The sequence below is a fragment of the Chaetura pelagica genome, unplaced genomic scaffold, assembly GCF_000747805.2.
Source record: "Chaetura pelagica isolate M959 unplaced genomic scaffold, ChaPel_1.0 scaffold3, whole genome shotgun sequence".
In the NCBI taxonomy this organism is placed as follows: domain Eukaryota; kingdom Metazoa; phylum Chordata; class Aves; order Apodiformes; family Apodidae; genus Chaetura; species Chaetura pelagica.
The window spans coordinates 14,541,343-14,553,165 of NW_009952974.1; the positions used below are offsets into that span (position 1 = coordinate 14,541,343).

At 37.2% G+C, this 11,823-nt stretch overlaps 1 protein-coding gene across 1 annotated transcript; it reads left to right on the forward strand.

The window, feature by feature from the left end:
• Positions 1-3,899: 3,899 nt before the first annotated feature.
• PLEKHA3 (pleckstrin homology domain containing, family A (phosphoinositide binding specific) member 3) lies at positions 3,900-10,138 on the forward strand. The gene is made up of 7 exons (XM_009996322.1): positions 3,900-4,035; positions 4,875-5,030; positions 5,517-5,653; positions 6,635-6,799; positions 7,914-7,957; positions 8,418-8,533; positions 9,718-10,138. The coding sequence occupies exons 1-7, from the start codon at positions 3,900-3,902 to the stop codon at positions 9,843-9,845; spliced, it is 882 nt and encodes a 293-aa protein (XP_009994624.1). The 3' UTR covers positions 9,846-10,138.
• Positions 10,139-11,823: the final 1,685 nt, after the last annotated feature.

The following is an 11,823-nucleotide window of genomic DNA, read 5'->3' on the forward strand; positions in this document are numbered from 1 at the left end:
CTGTGTGGCTTGGGTCGATCCCTGCGCGTCTGCCCCACGGCCTGACGGCCGGGATGTGCCCCGGCTGGGAGCGGGGTGGCCTCGTACCTCTCGAGACCTCGCTTGCCCCGTGCAGAGCTGGTCAGAGACTTGTACCGGGACAGGCTGCAGGGAAGCGCCGTCTGAAGTGACTTATTCTAACGGCCCAACTGGAGGATTTTCCCCTCCGCCTCAGTTTCTTCTCAGAAGTAGGTTTGATGCGCAGCGTACAAACTTGGAAGGCGTCCTTCTTGCGGTTGAGGAATCTTTTTTAAAGATCTTTAAATCTGAAGTGCTAAATGTAAAAGTCTGACTTCTCTTTTGATTTGGTGATTTATTGGGTGAAGTTCCATAAAATGTATTTTTGTAAGCGCTGCAAACAGAAATGCATCTGCATTTGCCATCAAAGCTCTGGTTTTGTTTGCCTCATCATCTGCTGTAATAGAGATACTACTTCTCTCTAGAGATGTCAATGGATTGATGGTGCTGTCAAGGTGAAGAGGTTTCTGTCACTGTAATGGGACTGATTGTCCCTCCAGAGCAGTTCAGTGCTGGATCATGCTTCATCAGGCCTTGTGTTTGACTGCTTTGGCGACGTTGTTCTTCAGTGCATCACGTGTGCTGTTCTGTCTCAGCGTATTCAGATTTTGAATGGGGAGTGGTGTGAAACTCATTTCTGAAGTTTTATAAAACGTGAGCCACGTTGCAAAGATTGGGTGCTCTGGCTGTGAATTGAAGTGTACAGAGCATAAACTTGCATTTTTCAGAGCAAATATATGTCCATATATCCTGGTCTTCAGTGAAAGAGAACAGTTATGTTGTAATTAAGAGATACTCTATAAGGTATTTTTGTTATTTCTTCACAATAAATGTGGAAAAAACACAGGAAAAATTGTGGTTATGAAATAAATTAGTTTCTTTTCAAAATAGAATGGAAATTACTGTTTTCATTTACGTGACCAAAAATGTTACTGTAGCAGAGTCACAGGTAATGTCTTTGTGTGGTATTTGATGTGAACTTCCCATTTGAAGTCTGCTATTTAATAAATAAATATTAAACAGTAACTGAATGCTATACACACAGTAGGCTGTTTACATCAACATGCAGTTAATTCTGCTAATAGTCAGTAGCTTCTAAAATAGCAAACTGCAGAATCCTTCCATGTGTGCTGACGAACTGAGAACATCCACTCTTGCATTTCAAAATTACAGTGTGTCAGGAATTTCCTACAATTTCCAGAATATAGGAGGGCAGCAATTTTTAAAAAACCCCACTAATTATATTAATGAATTTTAAACATTTTGCTGTCAACTGTCTTGTTCCTCTGATTGTCACAGTTTGACTCAGGTCCGACAACAATGCTCTCGATCCCTCCCTCCCCCCAACCCACGTAGGGAAGGAGAGAGAGAAAAAGAGAGAGACTTGGCTGGATTGAAAACTAAACTACACAGCTTTAATTAAAACACTAATGAATGATACAAGAAAATATATACAATTATATACAAATATATTCAGGAATGGACAAAAAACCTCTCGCCTCCCCCCACCCCAGCAACTCCCACAGCACTTCCCTGAACTGGGAAGAGTCCCGAGGAATCCCGAAGCTGCTGCTGGAGAAAGCAGAGAGTTATGGGGGTCACAAGAGATCAAGCCTGAGGATCGACGGTGATGGATGAACAGAGTCCTCCCTCTACGCCGGCCATGGACGGAAGAGAAGGGAAGAAAAAGGAAGGAAGTTGTCTTCTGTGATCTCTGACCTTCCTCTGAGCTTACGTAGATATATGGAATGGTATATCTTTGGCCAATTTTGCTGTCTGTCTAACTCAGCCTCCTACGGGGGGGGTCACAGATCTCCCCATAGTGTCTGAGCTGGCAGAGTGCAGGTGCAGCCTTGAAGCCTCAGTAGTTAGAAAAACATTCCACTGTCTTATCAGCCTAGCAGAACACACTGTTGCTAGTTACAAGAAAGCTTGCTGAAGGAAAAAAAAATAATCAGTAAAAAGAAAAATTGGCTTCATCCTGGCTCAAACCAGGACACTGATATATATTTTTGTAGCTAGAAGTAGGTGACAATATTTGTTGTCATAACGGTAGAAGCCAAGCTGCAAAGGAGCTTGTTATTGTTGCTAAAGCATTGTGGAAAACATTTAGTTTCACCCCTCATTAAAAGTAAACCGGAAATAAGGACACTGCCCAGTTTCAAACAAGAAGAGGTGTTTTTGTTCTTTATCTTGCTTCTGTGAGGTATTGGAATATTTTAACTACTTCGCTTCTTTGTTTTCCAATACCAGCATAATGTGAGGCTGGAATAATCGTCCCTGTAGGGTCCCTTTTTACCAGAATTGGACTGTTGACTTATTGTCTGTGCATGACCTGAGGAGATAAGGGCAGCACAGAGTCAATGTAGTGTAGGAGGAAACAATATAGTGTAGGAGGAAAAAAAACACATTAGTGTATTTCTGAGCTACATTTTACAGGATGGGGTCTTCAGTAATGTAATTTCATGACTGTTTGCATATTCTTTGAGTATAAATGGTGATGTATACATAGAATTTTAATATTACCTGTGGGGGTTGGTATTCCTCAGTGTTTGTATTTTATTTTTTTCATTCTGTTTTTATATCTGAGTGTGGATCTGCTTATTAGTTGCCACTCTGCGTTTTAAAAGACAGAGATGCTTACCCTTATAGGTAAGAAAAAAATAATTACGTGTTATTATTTCTTTGTTATGGAATTGTGTCATGATGTAATGGGACCTAGTCTTGTGCTTCTTGAATTAGTATTATAACTTGTAATAGCTTCCTGTGAGTATGTGAAGTCTTTAGCTGATTTTTGGCAGTCAGGTACCTAATTAGGTCTCCTGTGATAGAGCACACTGCTGCTGGATGGCTGCAGGTTGTTCTCTTGGAATGGCATTTGGCAAGTGCCATGGACTACACCATCATATTGCCAAATACTCAGAGTTCTTAGCCATGCAATTATTGCTATTCCAAACCTTAAGCCAGGCAGGAAGTTAAAGTCTGGTGTCAAGTGGCAAACAGAGGGATGGTCTACTCCTGTTGTACATCTGACCCAGACTGTAATGGTCCGTTGTAATGGTTATGTTCTTCTGGAATATTTTAGGTTATATTATTTTAGAAACAAAGGTAATGTAGTAGGTAAAATGGTTTGCATTTAGTAGGATTAGAAATTGGGACGCCTGTTCTAGTGAGTGTTGAGTTTTATGAAATAGCTGGTGAAAAGAAGGAAAAAGAATGGGGGAAAAGGCAATTCTAATATACTTTAAATCCAAGAGGGCTCATGACAGTAATTTATGATGTGGTGTGATGCTGCATAGAGTTCTCACAGAAATTTGTGTCTATACAGAAAATGTTCTTTTTTGTAGAGGTAGTGAAGTCAGAGACCATTAGAGGTGAAAAGCTTAGTAGAGGAGCTGGTGTATGCTGTCTTCACAAATTGACTGAGGAGTATAAGCTTTCAGTTTCCAGCATGTTGCCTGACATTGAAGGGTTGAGTGGTAGAGCTAGACTAGTGTCTGAGAACATGGTGTGTCAGTAGTTGAGTAGGTGGAGGAGACCATATACTAGCAGTTGGTGAATCCAATATAGTGAAAACTGAAATACTGCTTGCTGATCATACACACACACACAAACAAAAAAAACAAAAAACAAACAAACAAACAAACAAGAATGGGAGTGAATTATCCATATAATACTAGTTTGGTTATAGAGCAGCTCTGGTCTTCAGACTGCACAGATTATTTACTTCCTGATGTCTTATGAGTAAAGTCTAATGTTTGCATTTTTTTAATTAAAGTTTTTAACAGCCGAAGAACTGAATTTGATTTGCAATTTAGTAATTATACTATACTTCCCTTTTCATGTTTTTGATCTCACTAGGTTGGCAGCCTCGGTGGTTTGTTTTAGACAATGGGATATTGTCATACTATGATTCACAGGATGATGTTTGCAAAGGGAGCAAAGGAAGTATAAAGATGGCTGTGTGTGAAATAAAAGGTAAGAATCAATAGATTTCTGCTGATGGCAAGGCATTGTCTCACTCCATTGCTTTCAACTCTTTAGCTCTTCCCAGGTGCCTGCAGGTGACTGGGCTTGCGTAGGTACTTATATATTAAAAAGTGAGACTTCTTATTTAACATGGGCCACCAAGTATTTTTCGTGTGGTAACTCCTTTTTGCGATTGTTTCCTTAGTATAGATGAAATCAGTGATGCAATGTGAAAGATCCAATTTTTTTGTCATTCCAGTTCATTTTACTTGCCATCTTGTTCTTTTGGTGAAGGAAAGATAGTAGTTGAAGTCTAGAGTTGATGCAATCTCCTGCATCCATGTCTAGTGGAGAGTGGGTCAACTGTGGGTGGTAACATGAAACTTACCAGAGTGTTCAGTTGAAGATATAGTGTTAAATGGACTGTAATGAAAGTCCACCTCAGTTCTTGGTTCTAGGACTCTGTGGTCCCAAGCCAGATTTTTACCTAGAAGGAAATTGTTTCAGTTTTAGCATAGTCCTCTGTAAATACCTGTCCTTGCAACAAAACTCTTCACTTTTCTGTGTTTAGACCAGGTTTAGAATGACAGTATATTTTTAATGCAGAAAGAGAACCCCATTGTGCTTGAATCTGGCCACTGTTCCAGGTCTTGTGCTCCTACCTGCTGACTTAAAGACATGCTCAGGAGAAGGGTTGAGCAGCTTTGGGCTTTTTGTTATTTAGCATTGGTACATTGTGATATACTGTATTATTATGGGATTTTAGTAAATGTTTTAAAATACTTTCAGCAGTGTTCAATAAATAATTATGACTGAGCTCAGGTTACTTTTTTCCTTCTGATCATAAGTTCATGCAACAGACAACACAAGAATGGAGTTGATCATCCCAGGAGAACAGCATTTCTATATGAAAGCAGTTAATGCAGCCGAAAGGCAGAGGTGGCTGGTAGCACTGGGGAGTGCAAAAGCCTGTTTAGCAGATACCAGAACAAAAAAAGAAAAAGGTATGTGTATTGTCTAGAGAATATACAATCTTACCACTTTTTCAAATGCTTGTTAGTTTTCAGATAATTATAGTGCAAATATTGTGGTAGAAAGTCAGTATTATTGCCTTTAATTATTAAATTGAAATTATTTCTATTAATCTGCATGATAAATTCCCCTTTGGTGTTTGAATTAGAGGTCACCTCCATTGACCTCTTCTATCTTAATAAGATGAAATGCCCACAACTTACTGTCATTACAAGAAAAAAATGTACTGTTTGTAGCTGTAGTTATCTAACTAACTGTAGCATCAGTTATCCAAAAGCACAAACTATTGCCTGCTTCAAGTACAGGTCTTGACTCATTGCAGAATCCTCAAAATGAAGTGCAAGTGAAAGTGAATTTTTAACTTGATATTTAAATTTAAATGGAAAGTAGTTAAAATTAAAAACATGTACATGCATTGTATGGAAGAAATTGATATTTGCTTCTTTTTTTTTCAATAGAAATAAATGAGACAAATGAATCTCTTAAAACCAAAATGTCTGAACTTCGTCTCTACTGTGATCTTTTAATGCAGCAAGTTCATACAATACAAGAATTTGTTCACCATGATGAGACTCGTTCTCCTCCCAGCATTGAGGTAAAGCATTTCTTGAATGCCATTGGGGAACCTGGCTATAAAATAAACCTCAAGTTTCTGTTAACATTTTATGCCTTTTTCATCTCCCTAGTGTTGGGAGATTTAACCTAAGGTCCGTTTTTGAGTGCTTGTGTGTATATAATAGTAACAGTGATTATATGTGCATAAGGTACCTGGTTTTAACTCTTAACTGTGATATGCATTGTAAAGCAATTGTGTCATTGACTTATTTGGTTAAAAGGTCAGAAGAGCTGCCATGAGAATTATGCAATAATTTGTCTTGTTTAGTATCTCTGTTATGGGCTGAGTAGTTGAAACAGTCTTGTTTGTCCATTCCCTCTTTCCTTGTGCAGGAGGGTATTCCATTTTGTAATCAAGTAAAGCTAGTGTTACAGGTATTGGAAACCCACAGGGTAAACAAGTCTCCCTGAATATGCACAAGTAAAATTACTCTGGTATTTCTGCTTTGGAATGAAAGTTAGTTCTGGAAGTTATGAATGGCTTCATTCTTTACACTCTTCAGCAGCATGGGGACAGTATTGTTGTCCCTTTAGGGCAAAGCAAGAGGTTGATACTTAGTCACAACACAGCAAATTGTTGTCAGTTTACAGCAAGGTGAAATTGACCTGCAGGCTTCTTGCACTGGAGCAGTAAAGCTGTTTGCGCATTCTCCTGCAGTTAATATGTTTACTGAGTGATCTTCTGATATCCTAGTCACTGTGAGACAAGCTTTGCAGTAAAAACATTACGGCATTTTTGGCTGATATCCTAAAGAAATTCAGATGTCAGAAAGAAGTTACAGTGTTGTCACATTTGCTTGCTTGAATTTAACTCACTGGAAAGTGTACATTTGATTAAATAAAATGGGAAATTGAGTTTCTTGATGATAATGAGAAATTATTGTGTGTGGGAATGGTGCTGGGGAAGAATTGTCTTCCTACTTTTTTTCTTGCTTATGCTTGTGCTTTCATTTATTTGCAGAACATGAATGAAGCCTCTTCCTTGCTTAGTGCCACATGTAATACATTTATCACAACACTCGAAGAATGTGTGAAGATTGCTAACACTAAGTTTAAGCCAGAAATGTTCCAGCTGCCTCACCCTGATCCCTTAGTTTCTCCTGTGTCTCCATCACCTGTCCAAATGGTTTAGACATTTTGAAATACTCTTTCTGTTCAAATGTCATGTTGTTGGTTGGTGGGGGAAGAATTGCAGAAGACTAAACTATTGCTATGTGCTATGATGTTAGCAGCTGAAATCTTGACTCTGTTAGGATCAGTACTGGTTCTAAGTATAAATCAATGATTTCCCATTCCCAGTCTTTGTTTACTAGACTTTACATAATCAGAGTAATTTATCATACATGTCAAAACTCTGTAATGAGGTATCTCATAAAGGGTTGACGTTTAACTTTTTCTTGGTTCAACTGTTTCTTTGTTTTTTAGAAATCTGGCTGTACACTGACCTTAAAAATTTCATAACCTTGCCTCCTGGGTATACAAATAAGTGCTTGAAGCACTTCAGCAAGATAGCATGTCTTTCAGTGTGTGTAATTCAAAATGTTTGTATTAATATGACATGCCTTTATTTAACATAAAAGTAGGTAATGATAAAGATAATAATCACATCACTCTTCACTACTGATTATTTCCCTTAGAAGGGCAATGTATGTGGAATCCTCTTAGGTATCTTCTCAGTCATATATGTGGATTCCAAGATCAGCTGTATTGTGGGATTTTGTTGTGGCAATTTCTTTGCACTTGTAACTCTCATGTCTTTATCATCAATCAATTTACTTAAAAGCTGATCATTATTGGTTTAAAGTAATACCTTTTTTTTTTTTTGACAGTGATATTGGAAAAATAAAGAGGCAGGATTTGGCTTTATTGTGCAATGGGGAATTCAAGCTAGCATTTGGTAGAGGAAGAATGTCTTCATATTTCTGTGTATCATAGCAATTAACAAATTGCTTTGGAGCAAGAGAGAATTAATTCCATAGAAACTAGGTAGTGTTTTTTGTAATAAGTTGTTTCCTGTGTGAATGCTTTGAAACTTCTAATATTGATGATAATCCATCTGTTTTTATAGAGTTAAATCAGATTTTTAGCTAAAAACAGTTGCTTTTCATTAAAAGAAAGACTGTCATCTCTCTTTATAGAGACTATAAAAAAGTAAAACTTAATGTAGGTATGCATATTGTTCTTATAAGTAGCTTATGACATTTTTGGTGTGGTTTCATGTGTTGTTGTTTTTTTCCTAGATGAAGCGTTCCATTAGCCACCCTGGTCCTTGCTATTCAGAAAGGTAATTTTCTGTGTGATTAAGCTTTTTTCTGATGTCTCAAAAACCCTCCCTGAACCTGCTATCTTTAGAAAGTGAGAAGAATTGTTTACTTGTGGAAAAAAAAAACACAACAACATAAATTTATCTAATTTTGAAAACTAAGAGTGCACATTATCTGTGTCAGTAGAAATTAATGCAGCTACTGTTTCTTAATACACTATACAAATGGCTTCATGCTGGAAACATTATGCACACTAGAATGTTGTTGTACATACAAACATTTTATTACATCACTATTCCTATGTTCAGGTTTTATAATTGTAAAAATGAAGAATGATATGCTCAGTGTGCCTTTTCTGATTTAGTATAGTGAAAACCATTGATAAGAACAGTTGAAGCAGCAGAATTACTTTTAAAGTATTTTAAGTTTGTGTGGGTTGCTGCAGAACTTGCTTACTAATAGATCTCATTTCTTTTGTAGGAATAATCACTCTGTAAAAGAACCAATTTCATCCCTTCACCGATTTTCACAGCAGCGCAGAAGAACATACTCAGATACAGAATCTTGCAGTGATGCTCCCTGTGAAGATTCTCAGAGTAAGTTTGGTAGAGAATGATTTCCTGTTGTACCTGTACAATTGATTACCTGTTTACAGCAGTGGTTCTAGAGCTGATGTCAGCATGAGGAAAGAAGGTTTGGGTGTGAGATTCCTGTATAATAAATAAAAGCACTTGTGTAGTTTGTTGTGTGGCTGAGTTTTGCTGATTTTAATTAATATTGCAAAGGATCTTGCAGCTGGAGTAGTTGTATTGAAATCAGTGGGACTACTGGCAGTATAAGATACGAGATGTAACCAGAAAAGGGATGTTTGTACTAATAGACTCCTACATGAACAGTATACTGGTAGGTGGAGTGGAATACTGTTGTTTGACTCCCACTACTTGTCACAAAACAAATTTTCCTTTCTGTGACCCCTGTGAGTGGCCGTGAGTAATTTCTACCCAGTGCATTGCAGAAAGATGGTTCATTTCAGTAGCTGCTTGCCTTTAGAGAACAGCATCGCTCTGAAAGAGTGCAGCTTTGCCAGCAATTAATAAAAACAAAACAAAAAAATTAACAGAATATAGAATATTATTCCCTCCTGATTAGATAGCTAGTAGCAACTTCCTGTGATTTTTCCTTTTGAATGTTGTGGTCATTTTTACTCCCATCTGACCTCCTCTCAGGGAGACTTTAACTTGATTAGTTCTTCAAGGCTAGTACTGGCTTAGTCTTGCTTCCTTTAGGAGTGCCTAGTGCCTCACTTGGATTTAAAAAAAAACAACAACACACCTGAGGCCTGTATACGGTTGAAAGCCTGTGTGAGCAGAAAAAGGTACTAATGTTTTACATTCTATCATGAAATAAGTATCTGCGCCTCTGCATTTTTTAATAATGTAATTATAGGAAATATTTTACACAAATGGTCATTGATGCATCAGTTCGTGAATCTGAGGTGCAGACATATTCTGTAGAAGGAACATATGAACTTTTTACTGTCCTTCATAATGTAAATATCATTGTGTGTATGAAAAAAAAAAAGGCTTGATTTATACCAGCTGAACTTTTTTCATATCCACCATCCTTGAGTGTGATACTGATTTAAATCTTTCAGGAAAAGTCCAGAGTATTTATGTCTGTGATTGCCTTCATATAGGAAATAGCTAGCAGATAGAATAACTGGCAGATGGGAAGAGGTTTTTGGGGGTTGAAAATTAAATACTTACTGGTATTTTCTTAGGATCTGCTCACTGTTCTAGAAGTGCTGTCAATGGAGATCTGGTATCAGCAACCATTCCTGAAGAAAACAGATCAGTATCAAAGGAAAGATCTGAACTGGAAGAGACTCTTTCATCCTTTTCTTCTTGAAAAAACCGAAAGTATTCAGTTTTCTATAAATAATGCTATGCAAAAGCTGCTGTACTTGTACTGTTGTTATAGGAAGTAGTGATTTCCCTTTTTAGAAGGATTTCTCTGCACTTTATAGAATAACAAAAACTATCTTTGAAGTGTATTTTATCTTTGTATAGTTTATTTGCAAGAGTATTTTCCTAATATTTCACAGTTTGAATGTGCATTTTTTTGAACAAATGGCGGCTTAACAGATAAGCATCCACATTTGTAAATGTAGCTCTTTTTAAAAGGTGTGAAGGTCTGACTGATAAGTTAGTACACCTGCAGGTTATAAACTTTAGCAAAAATATTTCTTTTTTTTTTGTTTGTTTTTTTAGAAAATGCAATTTGTGCCATGGGTCTCTTGGTCATTTGTACCAGGTCATCCACCGGGAGCTGTGATTAGTCTTGAAATGGCTTTTTTTCCTGTATAAGGGCTGTGGGAATGGGCACTAATGAGTCTACTCTAGCAGCTTGATGGTAATTGTCATTGCCTTCTTTAAAAACACAAGGATATACATAATCCAGTCCTTATTTTTAGCCAATAAAAGTAGAAATATTTAGTGTATTTTTCTAAACAAATGTATAAAAATAACTTAATATGAGGCATTTGTACCAAACATTGGATATTTAATAATTTTTATTTATTTATTCTCTTTTTGCATCAAAAATTTCTACCTACTTTCACTACTAAAGATCTAAAGATCTACTAAAGGCTTCAAAATGTGCATAAATCATTTCTGGGGTGTGTAGCATCACAAGTAGCTGATTCAGCCCTGGTAAGATTGCTCACTTAAGATGTGTTTTTAGCAAAGTATTATAGAAGCAAAAGCTGAACTATTAGGCCATTAAGCTGCTGTTGTAATGAATATTTGTATCTATACATTTTATTTATATTATTTATACAAAAGGGAGCTTCTCGTTTTGCAACTCCTTTGGATCAATTGAGGGTGGTATACACCAGGAGACAGATTCTGCTCTCAGTTACATCAGTGTGAGTTTGCTTTAACTGTAAGTGAGGTTGGAGTCTGTCTCTTAATAATTAATGAGTAATATAGTGTAACAGTGCCTACCAGCACTGTTAGAGTTGGCATTGTAAGCTTTTGGGCATTTTTTGGGGTGTTCATGTAAGGATAAACTTGGTCTTTGCTGTAGAGCACTTTAAGCAAGCCATTTACTGGTTTTGATTTACACAATTGTTAAATACACATACAGGGTTTTTTGCACTCAAGCACATACCAAAATCCCTTTTTTTTATAATCAGATCTTCTTTAATTTGGTGTAATGAGTCTTCCTTTTGTGTATATGAATAATTTGGTAGTTTTGAAGCAGGCTGGGAAGGACAGATGGGAGTGGAACGGAAGCTTTCCTGATCCATTTCTAGAACGTTGATTTGTCTAAATCAACATAGGTCTAAATGTTGAGGAAAAACATACAAACTGTTACCCACACATAAAACACCAGTTCATAAACCATTATGTCAGGGTTGAATGGAATGGTTTGTACAAGTAAAGTTACTTGTGGATACCAGCTTGGACCTGTCATTTGTGCTCAGTTCTGTCAGTTTTCGTGCAACTAGCGCTTGCATTGCCTATCAGCCATGCACATGCTTGTACATTTTTTTCTGAATGTTTACTTTACTGTATTCTGTATGACATGGTAATTGTAAAAATAAAGTTGTTCAGAGGTGTAAAATGCATATTGCAGTGAGTGTGCTGTCCTGAATCATATGCTGTTTTTTGAGATTTCACTGAGGTTTCTGCCAGCTTCTGCAGTGTCACATTAACAAGTATCTGTTTCTGGCTTTCAGCAACTATGGAGAAAATAGTTTGGATTCCTGTGAAGGACCAGGAATTTCCTTACACGAACATGAAATGTCCTTTGAGTCAACAGACAAAACTGACTTAAAAATGGCGTCTCCACGCGGCGCTGAACCCTCTGTGTGGGGGGGGGG

Excerpts from the sequence above, each read along its gene's own strand:
- PLEKHA3 (XM_009996322.1), top strand. The coding sequence starts at position 3,900 with ATGTTTTTGATCTCACTAGGTTGGCAGCCTCGGTGGTTTGTTTTAGAC. Across the intron at positions 6,800-7,913 it reads CTCCATCACCTGTCCAAATG|ATGAAGCGTTCCATTAGCCA; the intron begins GTTTAGACATTT and ends TTTTTTTCCTAG. Across the intron at positions 7,958-8,417 it reads GGTCCTTGCTATTCAGAAAG|GAATAATCACTCTGTAAAAG; the intron begins GTAATTTTCTGT and ends TTTCTTTTGTAG.